General features: G+C 41.6%; 2 protein-coding genes across 2 annotated transcripts; both read left to right on the top strand.

Annotated features, from left to right (window-relative positions):
• The first annotated feature begins 322 nt into the window (after positions 1-322).
• On the top strand, positions 323-7661 carry sox8b (SRY-box transcription factor 8b). Its single transcript, XM_056454430.1, has 3 exons — positions 323-819; positions 4697-4926; positions 5690-7661. The coding sequence occupies exons 1-3, from the start codon at positions 446-448 to the stop codon at positions 6151-6153; spliced, it is 1068 nt and encodes a 355-aa protein (XP_056310405.1). The 5' UTR covers positions 323-445; the 3' UTR covers positions 6154-7661.
• Positions 7662-9803: 2142 nt separating this feature from the next.
• Positions 9804-19589, top strand: proza (protein Z, vitamin K-dependent plasma glycoprotein a). Its single transcript, XM_056454429.1, has 11 exons — positions 9804-9891; positions 10074-10168; positions 11416-11585; positions 12012-12036; positions 12885-12998; positions 14778-14906; positions 15107-15222; positions 15707-15821; positions 15988-16313; positions 17784-18009; positions 18890-19589. Exons 2-10 carry the CDS (start codon positions 10093-10095, stop codon positions 17991-17993), a joined length of 1281 nt encoding a protein of 426 aa, XP_056310404.1. The 5' UTR covers positions 9804-9891; positions 10074-10092; the 3' UTR covers positions 17994-18009; positions 18890-19589.
• The last annotated feature ends 525 nt before the right edge of the window (positions 19590-20114 follow it).

The raw sequence follows: 20114 nt of genomic DNA, 5'->3' as shown, positions 1-20114 counted from the left end.
ACTCGAACCAGTGACCTTCTTGCTGTGAGGCGAGAGTGCTACCTACTCCACCACCGTGTCACCCCTATTTTGCCTATAATTAATCAATAAATAAATTAATTAAAATATTTATAATACTAACAATAACAATGATATTAATATTAAAAATGTAAATAAAACAAAGTGGCTACGTATCAAATTACCTGATTGTTGAAACATGCTTCACCAATCGCAGCAGCTGATGGCCAGAGTCCACCAATCAGAGGCCGCAGGAGGAGTGACGCTCACTCAGATCTCTATAAAAACGCGCGCACATCTCCGCGCTCAGTCAGAATATAATGACAGTGTTGTGTATAGCGATGAGTTGTAATGCTTTCTAAAACTCATCTGAAACTTATATCCGACACTTTCTGACTGGACAGTTGTTTACTTATTAAACAAGCTGATTTTGAAAGCATAAGCGACTATGAACGAGGAGCGGGAAAAGTGCAGCAGCCCCACCGGCTCCTGCAGCTCCGAGTGTCCGGATGAGTGCGACTCTGACCCGTCCTGCTCTCCCGCCGGACCCGCTGCGCTCCGGATGGCTCAACAAGCGGAGGATGAGGACGGCAGATTTCCGGTGTGTATCCGGGACGCGGTGTCGCAGGTGCTGAAGGGCTACGACTGGTCTCTGGTGCCCATGCCGGTGCGGGTGAGCGGCTCCGGGAAGAGCAAACCGCACGTCAAGAGACCCATGAACGCGTTTATGGTTTGGGCTCAAGCCGCGCGGAGGAAACTGGCGGACCAGTACCCGCACCTGCACAACGCGGAGCTCAGCAAAACACTCGGCAAACTCTGGAGGTCAGAAATACACTGCTTTATTTACTTATCATCACATAGACTGCTTCTCAATCAGCTCCCTATAGCTCGTTCAGCACTAGCTAGTGTACACTAGTAAGGGCACTGATGAGTTTGCTCGACTTGACATGAGAAGTCCTCGTTGTTTGAAGTCAAAACTGTAATTTATAAGCAACAGCAGAGCTAATTTTCATGTATTTTAATAAGTTTTTATAGCATTACAGCTAACGTTAATTGTTTAATTTACCAGCAACGCTTCAGTTAGGAATGCATGTCCTAAGCTGTCTAGATGTTCGTTAATTTAAAAATAGCTAAATAACGGTTTTTTAACGGTTGATTATTTGGGTCACGTGATTCATATTTCACGCTTCAGAACAGCCGTTAGAAAGTCTAGAAAGGATCCAGCTGCGGATAATTTGTGACACGCTGAACAACAATAATTAATATCTGTGCATTACTGGGTTTTTAAAAGTGCATTACAGCTAAATAATTTGATTGTAATTGTAAATTTAATATTCGTTAAGGGCGATTCGACTCAATCAGCACCCTATAGCTCCCTAGCTTGTTCATCATTAGGTAGTGTACACTAATAAGGGCACTGAAGAGCTTGGTTGACTTGACATGAGACCATCCTCTTTGTACGACGTCAAAACTGTAATTTATAAACATCAGCGGAACTAATAACTTTAATGTGTTTAACTGAGCTTATTACAGCTATATAATTTGGTTTTCATTTGATTTAATATCCACTAAGGGCGCGTAAAAACTGCAGTAAAGTCTTGAAGTCTAAAAGTTTTTGTTTTGTGACAGACACTGCACAACAACTGACATTTTTACATTGCTACACTTTTAAAGCTGCGTTATAGATAAAAAATTTGATGGTTTCATATAAAAGCAACACCTCAGTCACTAAACAATTATAAATGTTTGCTAGATTGTTCCTAACCAGTTTAGCCATGTTCACTAATGGGAAAAATTAATAAACAACAAATTATATTTGGAAAAACATCTCTCGTTTGACATTACAGTTATTAACATTTATTAATATTTTACAAAACTGTGAGGAGTAGCTATGTAGGGTTGGGTTGGGCTAGATGTTAATAAAATGCTATTTAACGGGTAATTTAATCAATAATTTGAATAATTCTCTTTATAATTGCTGTTTGTACATTACTGTGAGGATAGGTTCAGTGTTGGGGGGGGAGGTTGTTGTTAATAAAGTACCGTTTATGGGTAATTTAATAAAAAATATAAGCCATTCTCAACTTCCAGCTACACGGGTATCTTTATAAACCTTTGTTTTAAAAAAAATCTCCGTCCACAACAAAATGTGCTGTGCTGCATGTTAAGGGCACTTCAAACCAACAGGGGGCGATCAAAGCCTTTACGCTGGGATCACACCAAATGCAGAATTATGTATTTGCGCAGTACATTGCATAGAAGTCAATGCAAACGTGAGAACAGCCGGATTACCTTCCCGCAGTGCGAACGATGTGGAATATGCGACGCATTTGCAGTGCACGCACAGAATTCGCTTCAATCACATCTTCCGCGTTTGGTGTGAACACACCCGTGTCAGCCAATCAGAAAGGAGAAAACAGCACACATACTGACGTCATGAGGAAAAACTCCACATGACCACACTGTACTCTGTACACAGTGGTGTTTTTATCGTGCTTTATTAATAAATCTGAATATATCGACACAAGGGGACAGAAAGACATCTAAGTGCGTGGGAAATAAAGTAAACAATAAATATTTACATGTAGTTTGTGTGCAGTATGTGCATTAACTTTAACTGTACAGATAAGAAACAAAAATGTAAATATTTACAAAAAAATATTCGCAAATAAGTGGCTTCTTGGTGACAGAAATCACACACACACTGAGGATACTGTAGTGTTCATGACCATAAGAAAGCATGGTCTTTTAAAAGTTTCCCTTCGAGAATTTTCACTTTTGGGTGTACTGTCTCTTTAAGAGCTTTGTCTGCAAAATTATTTTGACAATAGTTTTTAGTGTGTGTGTGTGTGTGTGTGTGTGTGTGTGTGTGTGTGTGTGTGTGTGTGTGTGTGTGTGTGTGTGTGTGTGTGTGTGTGGTAATATATGAAGTAGCAGTGTCGTATCATATAAACCACTGAACAATGTGAACTCAAAATATTCTGTAATGTTTTGCGTATCTGTAAGCCTAACCCTGAATACCCATATAAAAAAGTTATACATGGAAATATATGCAAATTGTTTCCCAGTACTGGGTTGCACCTGAAAGGGCATCCGCTGTGTAACATATATGCTGGATTAGTTGGCGGTTCATTCTGCTGTGGCGACCCCTGATTAATAAAAGGACTAAGCTGAAAAGAAAATGAATGTATGAATATGCAAATTACATGTATGAGAAACACAAGTTCATATTAGGATTTTACATAAATGAAAGATGTCATAAATGCAACAAATGCAAATATTGCAAAAACAGCCACGGCCATTGTATGTATATACATATATATATATATATATATATATATATATATATATATATATATATATATATATATATATATATATATATATATATATATATATATATATATATATATATACACACACACACACACACATGCATACAGTGCTGTGAAAAAGTATTTACCCCTTATAATTTTTTTTTTTGTCACACTTTCAGATCATCAAACAAATGTAAATATTAGTCAAAGAAAACACAGGTAAAAATACAAGATAAAAAGACAAGGTTTAAGGGTAAGCAGGATGCAGAACTGCATAGCCCTGTGTGAAAGAGTCAAATGAACACAGTTTCACGGGCTTGAATACTGGAAAGAGTGCATGAGTGACTGATTGAGCTGATTTAGTAGTGTTTTTAGAGGATAAATTCATATCAAATACCACCAAACTGACCATAATACTCTAGAGTCTGATGTCTGCTTTATAAATATTGTCAAAAGTAAGAAAAGATATGATTCATATTCTTTAAAACACAGGAACGCCCTTATATGCTCACCTATGTAAACCGAATGTCATGGTGGTCATGTCTGGTACTGCAGTCATTAAATCTGACTGAAAGCTCCTTTTTTATATATATAATCTTCAAATTAGTTCAAATATTTAGCTTTAGTTTTCTGTAGATTTTTAGGATTTGTGAAATACATATGTTATGTAATATAATAAAACATACACTATAGTTTTATTATATTCATAAACAGTTTCAGCTACAACCTGACATCTGTCTTCTTTAAAATGAGACCAAGGTTAAATCTGTGCACCAAAGTAATGTAGATCAGCAATCATTGAACATGTCATGTCAGGGCTCGACAATAAGGACTGCCAGATGGCTCGGGGCCAGCGTGCGAGGCGGTCGGGACAGTAGACAGGATGTTTACTGCCTGATCGGGCCAGTGCTGCCTTGCTGCCTTTAATTTTGTTTAGTTTCATCACAATTGTAAGTTTGTAGATTGTCAGTTGTGTTTAAAGAAAAGTTATGCTGAATAAAAAGTGTAGATATACAGTTATGTTTGGCTTTTGACATATTATTTAAAATATGGTTTAGAAATAGCTAATAACTTAGTGACAGTGAAATTTTGGCAGGGCAAGTATAAATCTGAATCAGTAGACACAATCCTTATCGTTGAACCCTGCATGTTTATTAATATGGCCGACTGTTAAGGGGTTAAAAACATGCAAACTTTCCCTCAGTCTCTATTAAACTCCACAGAGCTCATGCACTCTGAGTTATGTTGGATCAGCTATCACTCAGACACTGCACATCATGGTGTGCACACATTGTGATACTGATGCTGAAACTGCATATTACATTAAAATATGTCTTGCTTTGCTAACTGTGAGTGAATAATGGCGTATGAACCCTCAACAGACTGCTGACGGAGAGTGAGAAGAGGCCGTTTGTGGAGGAAGCAGAGCGACTGAGGGTTCAGCACAAGAAGGATCATCCAGATTATAAATACCAGCCCAGGAGACGGAAGAGTGTGAAGCCGGGCCACGCTGAGTCTGAAGCCGGCTCCGAGCTGATGCAGCACATGTATAAAGCAGAGCCAGGAATGGGTCGACTGACCACATCACCGGACCACATCACCGACCACACAGGTGAGATATGAACACAAGAAACATGTAGAGGTGTGTGTGTGTGTGTGTGTGTGTGTGTGTGTGTGTGTGTGTGTGTGTGTGAGAATTACTGTGGTGTTAGGGTGGATCTGACCCCCTGAAGGAAAGCTAAAGAAGACGTGTGTGTGTGTGTGGTCTGACCTTTAAATGCTGGAACATATCGGTCTTTAACAATATTAGCATGTTTATTATGAATTAGCATGTTAATTAGATTAGAGTGTAAATTAGCTTGTGATTAGCATGTTTTTAGTATGAATTAGACATGATTATCACACAAAATACTTAGTTAGCATGATTTTAGCTTATTTAGAGTATGAATTAGCATGTTGTTATTATGATTCTAGTTTGAATTAACGTGTTTCTAGAATCAATTAATTTATTTAACGAATTATTTATTACAAAAAAATATTCTGTCTCTAAATGTTTTTATTTTAGTGCATCCTGCACATAACATTATTGTGATAGCATCATTTTATATTGCTAATCCTCATTTAGATGGATGGATGGATGGATGGATGGATAGATAGACAGACAGATAGACTGACAGACAGACAGACGGACGGACGGATAGATAGATAGATATTACAAATGATTATATTTTCAGTCTCAGTTTTTGTTGTTGGATGCCTATAAATACCAGTAATTGTATAATATTATGTATTTATTGTGAAAGTGATCAGTCTTTATATATAGTGTGCAGCCGTATATTAACACACAGCATCTTCTTTATATTGCTAATCCTCAGGTCATCCTCATGGTCCACCGACTCCTCCAACCACCCCTAAAACAGAGCATCCTCAGGCCTCCAAACAGAACATCGACTTCAGCAACGTGGACATCTCCGAGCTCAGCACCGACGTCATCGGCAACATGACCTTCGACCTGCAGGAGTTCGACCAGTACCTTCCCGTGACCCCAGATCAGGGCGCCTGCAGCCGGAGGGCGCCCCCTGCTGGAGCACACCCTCACCCGCAGCGAGTGCACATTAAGACGGAGCAGCGGAGCCCGCAGCACTATAGCGAGCACAGCAGCGGCGTTTACAGCAGCAGCGCGCAGTGTGAATACCCAGAGCACAGCTTCTACAGCCCGTACTCCAGCTACCCGTACCCATACCCATACCTGCACAGGCCCATACTCAACATCCCAGCACCACACAGCTCCTCTGCACACTGGGACCCGCCCGTCTACACCACGCTGTCCAGACCCTAGACCACGCTCACTTCACTCTCGAAACCAAACATGCCATCATCCTGACATGGCTTATAGCGATGCACTGGGTGTAGGATGGAGAGGAGTTGGCTGAAAACAGGAGCTGTGCAGCTGTTAATATTCCTGTAATGAGGGACGGCTTTGTGCTAAACAACACATCATTTTGATATTATTTAGAGGGATGCACCGAAATGATTGGCTTGTAGACGAAAGAGAGAAATGTGTGAGCCTATGAGCTGATGATGTACTGCACTGTTCAGTGTGCTGCTTTACTCTCCCTCCAGCTGTAGACACGGCCTGCGCTCAATCACACACTGCACTACTATATAGCATGTGAACCGAGGAGTACGTCAGAATTGATCCTATTGGAAAAACAGTAGGCAAGTCTCAAATATAATACATTTACAAAATAAAAGTCATACATGCACAGCACAGTTCACATGGACAAAATCCAGTGGGTTCATCAGCTGAATTAATAAGCTTTCATTAACTCAGATAAATCTATTTGAACAAGGATATTGAGAACATTCCCTTAAAATGGTCTAAAGGAATTGTAGATGGGATATGATCCTCACTGTTTAATATTCAGATGTGTTTGGCATAACAGAGAAGCAGATCATTGTGGAATATACAGTGAGTTTTGGGCTATTAGACAGTCAGAAATGTGTGTTTTAACCAGCAGGACATAATCAATAATCATCACAGCTCATGTTCAGTTATCAGTCCAGTGCACACATATATATATATATAAACACACACACAGGAATGTTCTGTGTGGTTTGTTGTAATTTGGGTGCATCCCTCATCTTCTGACCTAACCTTACTGTCACTGTTAGGTGTTCTGAGTCTGCCTCTACATCACTGTCTCCAGTCCGTCTATAATCTTCACCAATAACCCATCATTCCACACTCACCGCTTCACATATATCTGTTGGCATATATTTCATTAGTTCTTGTTTAAACAGCAGATACTGATGGTCCAGGCATATTTATCTCACTCCTTTATAACATTATTGTGTTTAAAGTATCTGTAATATGTCAGAAACAGCAACTAACTCTCTTACATTAAACTGCTGGCTGATCATAAGGGATGAGCTGTTGTTTTCATCGATGGGCAACATTATACAGAGCACTTTAACATGGCAGAAGCCTTCATTAATAATAATAATAATAATAATAATAAATGTTTTATCATTGACAATATCAGTCCAACATCCCCCTGTGGAACTCTACCTGTGGTGAACAGACGTGTTCCTACACCATATTAATGACAATAGTGAAGAGTTTAGATTTATATTAAACTAATTATTTCAGCTGATGGTCAATTATCATCTTCACAAGTGTTTTGAGCCTAAAATATAAATAATCAAGTTGTGCAGAGGAATAAGGGCTGATTATGTTCGTTAAACTGCTTCTTGTTTAGTTAAATGATGATGTGTTGGTGTAAATGTGATGAGTTTTATTGCTAGACATATTTTTGTATGATTTAATAAACATTTTTAGAATAATTGTTATATTTTACTGCATATTCAGATGATGGAGATGTAGACTCATGGGTAATCTTTTAAACACACACACACACACACACACGAAAAAAGATGTCTGCTGCTTTAAGAAAGAAAGCTTGTTATAAATGAGCTGAAAGAACACAATTCTTGAGGTTTTTGGGGAGACTAATATTGTTTTATGCTCAATCCACTTAAATTTGTAGAAAAAACCTAACAGTTGAGGAGGCAGATCAGTGTCAAATAATTCATTTAGAGGATAACATTCATACACACAGCGCAGTTCACATCCACAATACACCAGAGCTCATTTCAGAACACAAATCCCATTTCACAGCCGGATCGGTCTCCATATTAAGTCTGAGTAAGTTGTGTGTTTTGAGCATGTTTCCAGGTCACACACACACACACACACACAGAACGGCTGAATGCTAATGATCCGCTCTGTTATTCACTGCAGCAGAGCTTTATTGTGTGTCTGTTTCCGGAGTTCACAGAAGAATTCACTGGACAGAAAATAAAGAGAAACTGGAGGAGTCCATGCTGGAGTTTCACCTGAAACAGCTCCTAATAATCTAACTTATGATGGCATGTGGGTGGCTCATCTGCTCTTGTGTTGGCCAGATAAAGGGTCAGTTCACACAGACATGAACATGTACTCATATTCACTCTCCCTCCACCTTACTGTTGAACACTAAAGTAGATATTTTGAAGAATGGTGAAAACCTGTAAGTATTGACTTCTATAGAAAAACAAATACTATAAAAGTCAATGGTTACAGGATTCCAACATTCTTCAAAACACCTTCTTTTGCTTTTAAGAGGAGAAAGACACTCATAGAGGTTTGATAAAGGGAGTACTCCACATCTATAATCCTCTTAGTCTACGCTGACATTATCTTCAGCAGCTCAAACACTCTAATGCTAATGGACAGACGGCTGCTTCTCACTCAGGGCTGCTGTTTATGCTAATGAGATGGAGACTAGTGGGCGGGGCTTTCCCCCTCTGATGACACGTCAATCAAAGTGTGATTAGAACAAACACATCAGAGGCTGCAGGAGATCCTCACACACTGCTGCTGTGTTTAAAGCCTTTATAAGAGAGATCTCTGCAGAATAGCTGCTCTTTAATCAATATCCTCATAATCAGAGAGTTTATATTCTCAGTTAATCTCATATAGAACTGTACTGTGAGTGAAAGACGCAGTGTGAGAGCAACACTTCACACAAACACCAACAGCTGTACGAGCCCAAAGCAGCTGCCGGCAGATCCACATCAGCTGTCTGTAGGGGCTCATAAGGGCTTATAAAGGCTCATACGTGTGGAAAAATGCCTGACATGTGGAGGATTTGAGGGAAAGTGTTGAAGAGACTCTCCTTCAGCTGTCAGCAAACCTCTGCGCCCTCAATAACACTCCTGACACACACTACACTCATGCAGACCTTGACAAAGTGGTCAAACATGTCTCGTTTGAGGGATAGTTCACCAGAAAATGAACATTTCCTCATTATTTACTCTCCTCCAAGCGGTTATAAACACTTCATGAGTGTTTTTCTCCTGCTAAACACTATTGAAGATATTTTGAAGAATGCTGAAAACATTCACTTTTTGAGGTTGATCGTAACATGTTTACACTGATAGAGCTGCTCCGATGGGGGTTACAAACATGATAAACTTGCTGATTAAATAATAATATCAAATATGAATGTAAATAAAAGTCACCCGCTGTGTAAAACATATGCTGGAATAGTTGGCGGTTCATTCCACTGTGGCGATCTCTGATTAATCAGGAACTAAGCTGAAGGAGAATGAATGAATGAGTGAAAGTTCATTCAGCTGTCCTCTGCTGCCGTGTAGTGGCCACACTGTTCATTGCAGACCCAGAAATAATACTGTGCTATAGGGCAATTGATTAACTAAACTGGCCGTAGTGTGTGTGTGTGTGTGTGTGTGTGTGTAAATGAGTGTGTGAATGAGTGTGTATGAGTGTTTCCTAGTGATGGGTTGCAGCTGGACAGGCATCCGCTGTGTAAAACATATGCCTGAATAGTTGGCGGTTCATTCCGCTTTTAAAAGGAAAAGAGACGAATATATATGTTAAGTGTAAAGATAACACACAGAGGGAAAACAAACAACAACAACAACAACAAGAAAAAATAATAAATAAATGGGGATATTGTGCGTGGTGACGTCACTCCATCATCGCTTCAGATCTGCGTCGCGGGTTCAGCGGGTGAGTGCTCCGTTATCCGCTATAGTAATCATAATAATCAGTCAGAATGTCAACGTTAGAGGCAGTTTCTGCTTATTAATGTACTGGTCATCTTTAGTGGAAGCTGAATTGCCATGTAGGACACACACAGCTGAATCCAGCACGCTTTAATATATTAACTCCGCTTTTTCCCCCTCACGCAGAGCGTTTTCACCCGTCATCATGGCTCGTCTCGGGACATTTCTTTCCCTCGCAGTTTTATTTGGCTTCGTGACCGCTGGATTACACAAAAGATCAGGTAAAACATGTTGCTGTTTTCCAAATCTTTTAGCAGCCGTCAAAAACAAGCATCATCTTCACAGGCGGTTGGTCAGTGTGTGAAAGCGATGAGAAAAGTAACAGGCAGCATGTGATGAGGTTCATCGCAAACACTGCGCCACAGGATTCAGCTGCTGCATATATTAGTGTTTTTCTTGATTATTTTAATATTCTACAGCTAATATTTGCCTGAAATAATCGCCTAATATTGAATGTGAAACCCTGTGGACGCTCTCTGCTAGTTTGACAGTATTCTGACAGACATTTCGGTGTCTTTAATACGCCATTTTAGTTTGTTTTCTTGTTATTTGTCCTGGCAGATCTTCTCCTCATGAGGGAGCTTCGAGGCTACTAATATATTTATTATTAATCTATCATCATCATTATTATGTTTTTAATATATTTTATAAAGGATAATTGAGTTAATAATGTAGTACATACTAACCTTTAATTTCTTTGTATTCCACAGACAGTGATTTGCTGTCATTAAAGGGCTAGTTCACCCAAAAATGAACATTTATTCACGATTTACTTCGTCTAACAGTAAAGTACTCCACAATAAAGAAGATATTTTGAACACCATTGATGTCCATAGTCCAAAACAAACACCATGGAAGTCAATGGTTACAGGTTTCCAACATTCTTCAAAATATCTTCATTCGTGTTCAGCAGAATAACTAGTAAATGTTTAGATCAAGTAAATGATGACAGAATTCTCATTTCATCTAGTTTCTTCTACTTTTTTCTACACAAAAGACTTTACGTTGGAAACCTGTAACCATTGACTTCCATAGTGTTTGTTTTTCCGACTATGAAAGTCGGTGGTTAACAGTTGAACAGATCTTTTATTCGCAGTTTCTTTGCTAATCCTGTTCTGTGGACATGCGTGTACACATTAATATGGAGACATGTTAATATGTGCCTGTCAATCAATCCAGTGGGCGGGGCAAACCGCACTCCGACATCACGATGCTGTGGTGGTCCTCGGGTTCACTGGGATTTAGATCCGATTTTAACATCAGGAAATGTTTGAAGACGTAGACGTGTTGTGTTTCTGTCACTGCAGACTGACTGTGGACACACTACACTACACACACTTCTGTTTAAACATCTCACAAACATTGATTTTGCATCATAGGAGCTCTTTAATGTGACTGTGTGTGTGTGTGTGTGTGTGTGTGTGTGTGTGTGTGTGTGTGTGTGTTAATATTATTATGCTCATTTCAGCACCTGTGTTCCTGGAGAAGTGGGACGCGTCTAACGTGATCTCCCGTCAGAAGAGGAGCAACACTGGAGATGAGGAGACCAAACTCCCCGCTAACCTGGAGAGAGAGTGTCTAGAGGAAGTGTGTGACTATGAGGAGGCCAGAGAGGTGTTCCAGGACAACTACAGGACGGTGAGTGTGTTTCTGCGACACACATTGCCATGTTGAGTGTAGTTTCACCAGCTGACTTGAATATCTCTGTACGTTCTGTGTATGTTGGTTGATCTGTGCGTCTGCATGAAATCTAATGAAGCAATCAGAAGCATTGATATAATATAATAATATAAACAGCGCTTCATAGTTTTCTCTGAGTCTCGCAGTGTTCAAGTACATAATATAATGTGAAATAACCCAGTATAGTCTTCGTGGTGCAGTTACAGACGTTATAAATTCTGGTGCCTAAATGCTTTACTCCGGCTTGGAATGCTCACATGTTAAAATCAATGATAAATCTTCAGTCTTTGGTTCATAAAGGCAGAGTGTGAGCATAACTCAGGGATATTTCAACACTGCACGCTTGCTCCTAATCTCCTTTGTGTGTTTGTGTTTTGTTTAAAGGATATCTTCTGGTCTGTCTACATCGGTGAGTTGTGAATGTTGCAGATAGTACAGATGCGTGATGGTCATGTTGGAGAGTTGGCTGTCAGTATGGATGTGAACAATCTAAATACAATACAACAACATAAGGAGCTCACTCATTCATTCATTCATATATTCACTATATTCATTCATTCATTTCCTTTTCAGCTTAGTCCCTTTATTATTCAGGGGCCTCCACAGCGGAATGAACCACCAACTATTCCAGCATAAGTTTTACACAGCGAATGCCCGTTCAGCTGCAACCCAGTACTGGGAAACACCCATACAGACTCATTCACACTCATACACTACGGCCAGTTTAGTTCATCAGTTCCCCTATAGCACATGTGTTTGGACTGTGGGGGAAACCGGAGCACCCGGAGGAAACCGACACCAGCGACCTTCTTTGCTGTGAGGCCACAGTGCTAACCACTACGCCACCGCGCCACCCTATGCATGACTATATGTTATATAAATATAAACTATAATAAGCTAGAGGTGTCTCGGTGGCTCAGTCGGAAGCACAATCACAGCAAGAAGGTCACTAGTTCGAGCCTCAGCTGGGTCAGTGTGTGTTTCTGTGTGGAGTTTGCATGTTCTCCCCGTGTTGGTGTTGGTTTCCTCCGGGTGCTCCGGTTTCCCACACAGTCCAAACACATGCGCTATAGGGGGATTGATGAGCTAAATTGTCCGTAGTGTATGAGTGGAAATACATGTGCTGGAATAGTTGGCGGTTCATTCCGCTGTGGCGACCCCTGATTAATAAAGGGACTAAGCTGAAAAGGAAATGAATGAATGAATGATAAGCTAATGTGTGTTGTGTATGCCCTGATGATGTTTTATGCATGCTAGATGGTGACCAGTGTGCTGACCAGCCTTGCAAAAATGGAGCCATGTGTTCAGATAGTGTGGGGGGGTACGACTGCATCTGTAAATCCGGCTTCACAGGAACACACTGTGAGACAGGTATGAAGATATTCCATGTTCTAAAGCATGAACACACCTTAATATATTTGCAGATATTTCAGAAGCTTGCTAAAGCATGTTCAGTGTTTCCCCTGGGTTTACAGTGTTGGGGCTGCGGCGCGGCTGTTCAGGCTGACACCGACACACACACACACACACACACACACACACACACACACACACACGAGCAGTCATGGTGTTCCTGTGTTTCTGTTAATGACAGCAGTAAATAACGGGACGATTGTACAAGCTAAACATTAACGTTTTTATTTTTCATCATTTGTCTCGACGTGTTATAAATACATTAGCTGTTAAAATGTAGCTTGAAGCAGCAAATGCTGTTGTAAAAACTCCTCATGGTTGAGAAGCACCTCTCCCAGTTTACACTGCTGACTGAGAGCGTCAGGGCTATAGAAGCTATGGAGAACTGCACCTTTAAACACTAGAAAGTGGACCAGTTTGTCTCGAGCGCTATTAGTACACAAGTACACTACTAGTACACTGATATTAGCATACTTTTATACTTGACCTTTAAGTAGACTTATTAAACTTAAAGTACACTTCTTTTTCCAATAAGGGTGTATTTACTGACTTGCTAAGATCAGTCTTGTATGGCCAGGGGGAGTATTGCTGCTCTGACAGCCAGGTTGGGTCAAAGCCTGTCATCCTGTGTAGTGATGGGAAGTTCAGGCCATTGTGACTCGGACCTTTAAGTCTTGTTCATTGAGATGAACGAATCTTTTTTTGGAGTCATTTCGTTCGATTTGCCTAAATATTATTAAAATGTTATAAGTTACTTCCAGACTCTTCTACAACTACAGCAAACATTGATCACATTACAGACAGGTCAGTAGTAGAATGCTGTAAGAGAGAGAGAATAATCATATATTGTCCAGCTGCTCTATGATGGTGTTTTGTCTATGACTAGCTCAGCTCTTCAGTATTCAGTGGATCATCCACACCACACTGACACTCCCATATAAGCTTCACTAATGCACACCGTCTGAGCCATGATTAGTTCAGCTTTCTCAGAGTCTTCTGGTTTTTGAGTCGATCGTTCATCACATGACGGCATGTAAAGAGAGATGACTCGAGCCGAGGACACGACAGATGATCAGCTCTGACTGCATATGATTGGCTTCTGTCTTTTACCTGATGAACGGACGACTCAAACCCGATAGAGGACTCCATAAAGGAACTAATCTTCTCCTGCACCTCCTATATAGAAAATAACATTAACTTGTCATCAAGAGGGGCAGGGAAAGCCATAGGGAGAGTGAGGAGCCACGCTAATACAGTGGTAGGGGAAACACTGATATTTGCTTATGCTAAAGTCAGGTATTCTGCTTTGAGATGGTGCATTACACAGCAGAATGTCTGTCTTTGTTTTGATCTGTGTAACTCCGCCCACTGCCAGTTTAGCCAATTATATTGCAGCACGCTGGGTTGCCAGATGGTGGAAAACAGTGTATATGCACCCACTAGAGCACAGCAGCAACCTCTGACATGAGACGCAGATTCAGAGTTATAAAAATACGACCAAAGCATCACAGTTAGGATCCAAGCCTGATAGGGTCCGTTTCAGAGAGCTGGAGAACATGATCTGTGTGCTGTTCTCAGCTCACACACACACACACACACACACACAGGAGAGACAGCAGAGACGCATTACATGTACTGTATAAAGAGTCTCCTTTAAGTGTGTTTAGTAGATGATGCTAAATAACGCTCCTTTATTGGTCAGGATTTGATTCTGACTTGTGTTTGTGTGTCCTCCAGATCAGACGGTGTGTTTAATCGATAAGAGCAAAGGCTGCAGTCAGTTCTGTAAGCCGGGCTATCATTCATACGAGTGTTCCTGCGCTTACGGCTGGAAACTGCAGCAGAAGGAGAAGTGTGTACCCGCTGGTGAGTCCATCACAACACACACACACACACACACACACACACACACACTGAATTGATGACTGAATTGTACCGTTTGGGTGAACTGCCCCTCTGTTTTTGACTGTGCAACTCAAGCCTTGAAAACAGGGGCGCTCCAAAAGGCACGAACAGCCTGAGGTGAGTATAAGCAGTCCTAAAGGGAGTGTTTTCTCTGTGTTCAGTGGCGTTTCCCTGTGGTAAAGTGGGCAGCGTGAGTCAGTGGGAGCGACGGCAGTCAGAAAACATCAAGTCAGAATATGGAGGATTCCCCTGCGACCTGGAGGAGTGTCCCTGGCAGGTCCAGAACACACACTTCATCATGTTAATCAGTATACTGAGATGAAGCCTCCTGCACTGCAATGCTGCTCTCCCTCAGAGAATGTGTCTCGTCTCTAGTGCAAACATCTACAAATGATTCAATCGAGAAGCTTTTTCTAGACAGGATTAAAGCCCTGGTGGACTGCAAACCAAATGGAGGAACTCTCTGCGTTATGTCTGAACAACACTACACTTTACTGTGCTCTAGAAAATGCTTCTGGATTTCTGAGTTTGTAGATATCTGGAGTAGAAACAGGACAGTAAGCTGTGTTTGCAGTGTAGACGCAGGTATTTGAACAACCATGTCGTTTCATTTCATTCTGCTGTACGTGTGTGTGTGTGTGTGTGTGTGTGTGTGTGTGTGTGTGTGTGTGTGTGTGTGTGTGTGTGTGTGTGTGTGTGTGTGCGTGTGCGTGTGTGCGTGTGTGTGTGTGTATGTGTTGTGTTATGCTGATGTCTGTAAGGCGATGCTCCTGCGGGGATCCTCCGGCTTCTGCAGCGGGGTCATCCTGAAGGAGAAGCTGGTTCTGACCACTGCGCAGTGTGCCAGAAAACACTCCGACTTCCAGGTGGCAGTGGGTCAGTACACTCGTCTACACTTACTAAACCCAAATCACAGACGTGCGCACTATTAGCCAGTATGAGTCGTGCGTTCACGCTGTAGTGTGTGTGATTTGGGACAGAGCTACACCAGCATCAGTGTTCCCTCTACAGATAATAGATGCTGAGGATGTGTCCTCCACAGGTAAGCGTATGACGGTGTTTGAGTCGTCAGGTCAGACTCTGGGTGTCCGGCAGGTGCACATCCACCCTCTGCACAGCGCAGGTACAGCTGAGAATGACCTGGCGCTGGTGGAGCTCACAGACAGGATCATCTTCAAGAAGAGCGTAGCGGCGGCCTGTCTTCCGGAGAGAGACTTCGCAGACCGCGTGCTGACGGCGGGGCAGTATATGGGCGTGGTCACCGGCTGGAAGGACACGCCCACCGAGGACAGCATTGAAGGACACCTGCTGCTGAACCACCTGTCCTATCAAACAGTGCAGGACTGCTCACAGCGACTCTCCGCTCAGGTGTGCTCCTCTGCCTGTATATATGGGGGATCGGGGTGCTAAATGGTTCTGTTTTGGAGCTTTTGAATTGGCGACACCTGATGGGCTAAACTGTGCACACACAACAATTGTTTTTCAAATATAACCTGTGTCAGAGCCAGCCCAAGCCATAAGCTAACTGAGCGGGCGATTAGGGCCCCTCGGCCACCAGGGGGCCCCCAGGAGTGCAGAACACACTGACTTTCGGTTTTGTTTTGTTTTTTGGTTGTCAGTGGATAATGGTGATCATAAAACACAGCAAGAAGGTCTCTGGTTCAAGTCTCGGCTGGGTCAGTGTGGAGTTTGCATGTTCTCCCCGTGTTGGTGTGGGTTTCCTCCGGGTGCTCCGGTTCCCCCACAGTCCAAACACATGCGCTATAGGGGAACTGATCAACTAAACTGGCCGTAGTGTGTGTGTGTGTCTGTGTATGGGTGTTTCCCAGTACTGGGTTGCAGCTGGAAAGGCATCCTCTGTGTAAAACATATGCTGGAATAGTTGGTGGTTCATTCCACGACCCCTGATGAATAAAGAGACTAAGCTGAAGGAAAATGCTAATTTAACAGTGATTATTATTCCTGTAAAACAAGCTAAATAATCCAATTAATTAAACTTAAAAGCAATATTATTCTAGCTAGAGTAATTGGTAGATGATTTAGCGTTTTTTGATTAAAATCCCACAGAATTTTGACTAAATATCTGTCTGAAAGGCTTCTTGGTGTATGAATTGTAGATATTTGGATTAAAAACGAGACCAAAGCATTCAGCAGTCTATTTACTGACTGTCAATGATTCGCAGCAGTTTTCAGCTCCAGATTTTAGTGTTTTTATGATGATGTTTATAAAGTAAAGCCTATTTTATTTAAATATGTCCAAGAAAACGTTTACACAAAAACTTCAACCTTAACCAGCTAAGTAACATGTACACTCACCGGCCACTTTATTAGGTACACCTGTCCAACTGCTTGTTAACTCCCATCTCTAATCAGCCAATCACATGGCAGCAGCTCACTGCATGTAGGCATGTAGACATGGTCAAGATGATCTGCTGCAGGTCAAAGCGAGCATCAGAATGGGGAAGAAAGGGGATTTAAGAGACTTTGAACGTGGCATGGTTGTTGCTGCCAGACGGGCTGCTCTGAGTATTTCAGAAACTGCTGATCTACTGGGATTTTCACGCACAACCATCTCTAGGGTTTACAGAGAATGGTCCGACAAAGAGGAAATATCCAGTGAGCGGCAGTTCTGTGGGCGCAAATGCCTTGTTGATGCCAGAGGTCAGAGGAGAATGGCCAGACTGGTTCCAGCTGTATCATGATGTGTAAATATATCATTAGGGGCTCTGCTAAACCGGCTGTAAAAGGTGTACAGTAATGACATTGAGTGAATATAGGTTACGTTATATCTAACAGACGTGTTGTTGTTGTTGTTGTGTTCTCTCTCGGTGTCTGCAGGTGTCCAATAATAAGCTGATGTGCAGTCTGCCGCGGGCTAAAGCAGACTGTGTGTTCGCGCAGGGCAGTCCAGTGCTGACGATGCACCGCGAGGTCGTCTTCCTGACGGGAATCGTGAGTCGGCCATCAGGAGCAGACTGCAAGAGCGGATACATCTTACAGAAAGTGTCTCGCGTTCTGCCGTGGTTGAACACTTTCATGAGCCCGTAATTAAAGAGGAGAAGGGGTAATGCAGTGAACTACTCTCCCTAAAGCTACACTGCAGACGCTGTCTGTCTCGGTTCTGGTCCAGATATCTACACACTCTTATATTAAGCGTTTATAATATAGTGTTGTGTTCAGAAATATGAGTCAAAATGAAGAGAGTTTCTCCTGAACACAAGCTCAATCATCTGCCAGTGGCTGCACAATATATGGCAGTGTGCATCTGTAAGAGTCACAGCGCAGATCTGCAGAGTTGAGGTGACTTTGCTGTGTCATTTTTACATTTACATATACAAAACTATAAAGCATGCGCTGTTTATCTGCTGCATTAATCTATGCCTGTAGATCGTTTATTACATGTTATACGTGAATCATCCCGGTCTATCAAAATCCATTCATTCATTAACCCTTCAGGGAGCGATTCTCACTCATTAGCATGCATGTTATTGACATATTGGCTGATTATTAGGACTTATAAAGCACATGTTCTGTATGAGCTTATTCTACATCCCTAATCCAACACCTAAACTACCTGAATAACTATTAATAAGGAGCAAAGTAGGAGTTTACTGAAGCAAAAGGGTTAGCCAAGAGCGAGAACTGAAGATTAAAATAATAAATAAAGTGTGAATAAATAATAAAGTGAGCAAAGATTATTAGCAAGTAAAACAAAGGACATCGCACAAAAACAAGGATCACAGCGTCTGGATTTCCTGATATGGAGCAGCTATAGGAGTCTCTTCATTTAGACTCTTATTTCTGAACACAACACTATATTAATGCTTTATTTTAAATGCTTCTTGATTTAAGAGTTTGCAGATATTTGGACTAAATGTGCGTGCAGTATAATCCATCCCTCATTTGTCCTGTGATTTACACTGTCCTTGTGTCCACTTCCACAGAGCGCAGGCTGTTCTGGTGCACTTCAGAGCTGCTGATCAGACTAAACGCATGAGCAGAGGCTGAAGAGCATGACTGCTGCTCCAGAAAACCAGATGTGCATGTGGAGTTATCATCTAAACCTTCATTACTGTGGGGTAACAGCGTCATAGATCACCATTAAAGCCTGATAACACCTTTTAAATGCAAAAATAACATAAAACAAACGTTCCCTTGGACATTCCTTAACATTAACCTTTAACTGTGACATTACTGTCATCTCAGCGCTGTAGAATGGGTCAGGAACACGTGTGTGTGTGTGTGTGTGTGAGAGGTTAATGAAGAGACTTTATAAGTGAAGCACCAGTTTAACAATAGGAACACTCCGCTATCTTTGTGTAATGTTAGTTGGAGTCCTGCTTAGACGCTGCACATCCTCTCCTGCTCGGGACTTTGTTTATCATATTTCCTTTCCTTAAAGGGTCACTTCACCCTGTTTACTCTCCCTCTCATTGATGAACACTAAAGAAGATATTTTGAAGAATGCTGAGAACCGGTAACCATTGACTTCCATAGTTGGACAAACAAATACGAAGGGGGCGGGGCATGTCAGATACTAGAGAGGATTTGATTGGTCAGAAGAGTTGATGAGAATCTAAATAGTGTTAAATATGTTGATGATGTGTGCAATGTTTTAATAAAAGTATTAATGCTACACACACACACACGCGCACGTCTGTGTGTCTGAATTACAGGTGCAGTCATTACTATAGTGCCTCTACAGTGTAGATTAAGAGAGGATATTCTGCTTGCTTTAAGGAGAAACTCTCTTCATTTTGACTCATTCGTCTGGGAAACAGGACTACATGTTGTGCTCATCTAGAAACTGCTTCTGGATTTCAGAGTTTGTGGATATCTGGACTGGAAGTAAGGTAAGAGAAGTGTTTCCTGCAGTGTAGCCAGCTGGAGAGATGTGCTTTCACTAATGAACAGTCCGCTAGACTGGACTTTACAGCAGCGTTTAGTTGGTCAATGGTGCTGTTGGTCTATTTCAGCTCCTCAACGCTCCAACAATGCGCCTGAACACACCTCCTTTACAGACCAACACACACACACACACACACACACACACACACACACACGAGTCCACAGAGCGGCGCTGATGGAGTCACTACTTAAACATCGTGATGCAAAACCTGAAATTACTGTAGCGCTGCTCTGAAAATAACAACACATCACAGCACACAC

The sequence above is a fragment of the Danio aesculapii genome, chromosome 3, assembly GCF_903798145.1.
Source record: "Danio aesculapii chromosome 3, fDanAes4.1, whole genome shotgun sequence".
NCBI lineage: Eukaryota > Metazoa > Chordata > Actinopteri > Cypriniformes > Danionidae > Danio > Danio aesculapii.
Note: the sequence above shows the minus strand (reverse complement) of the source record. Positions and strands in the feature narration are given on the sequence as shown.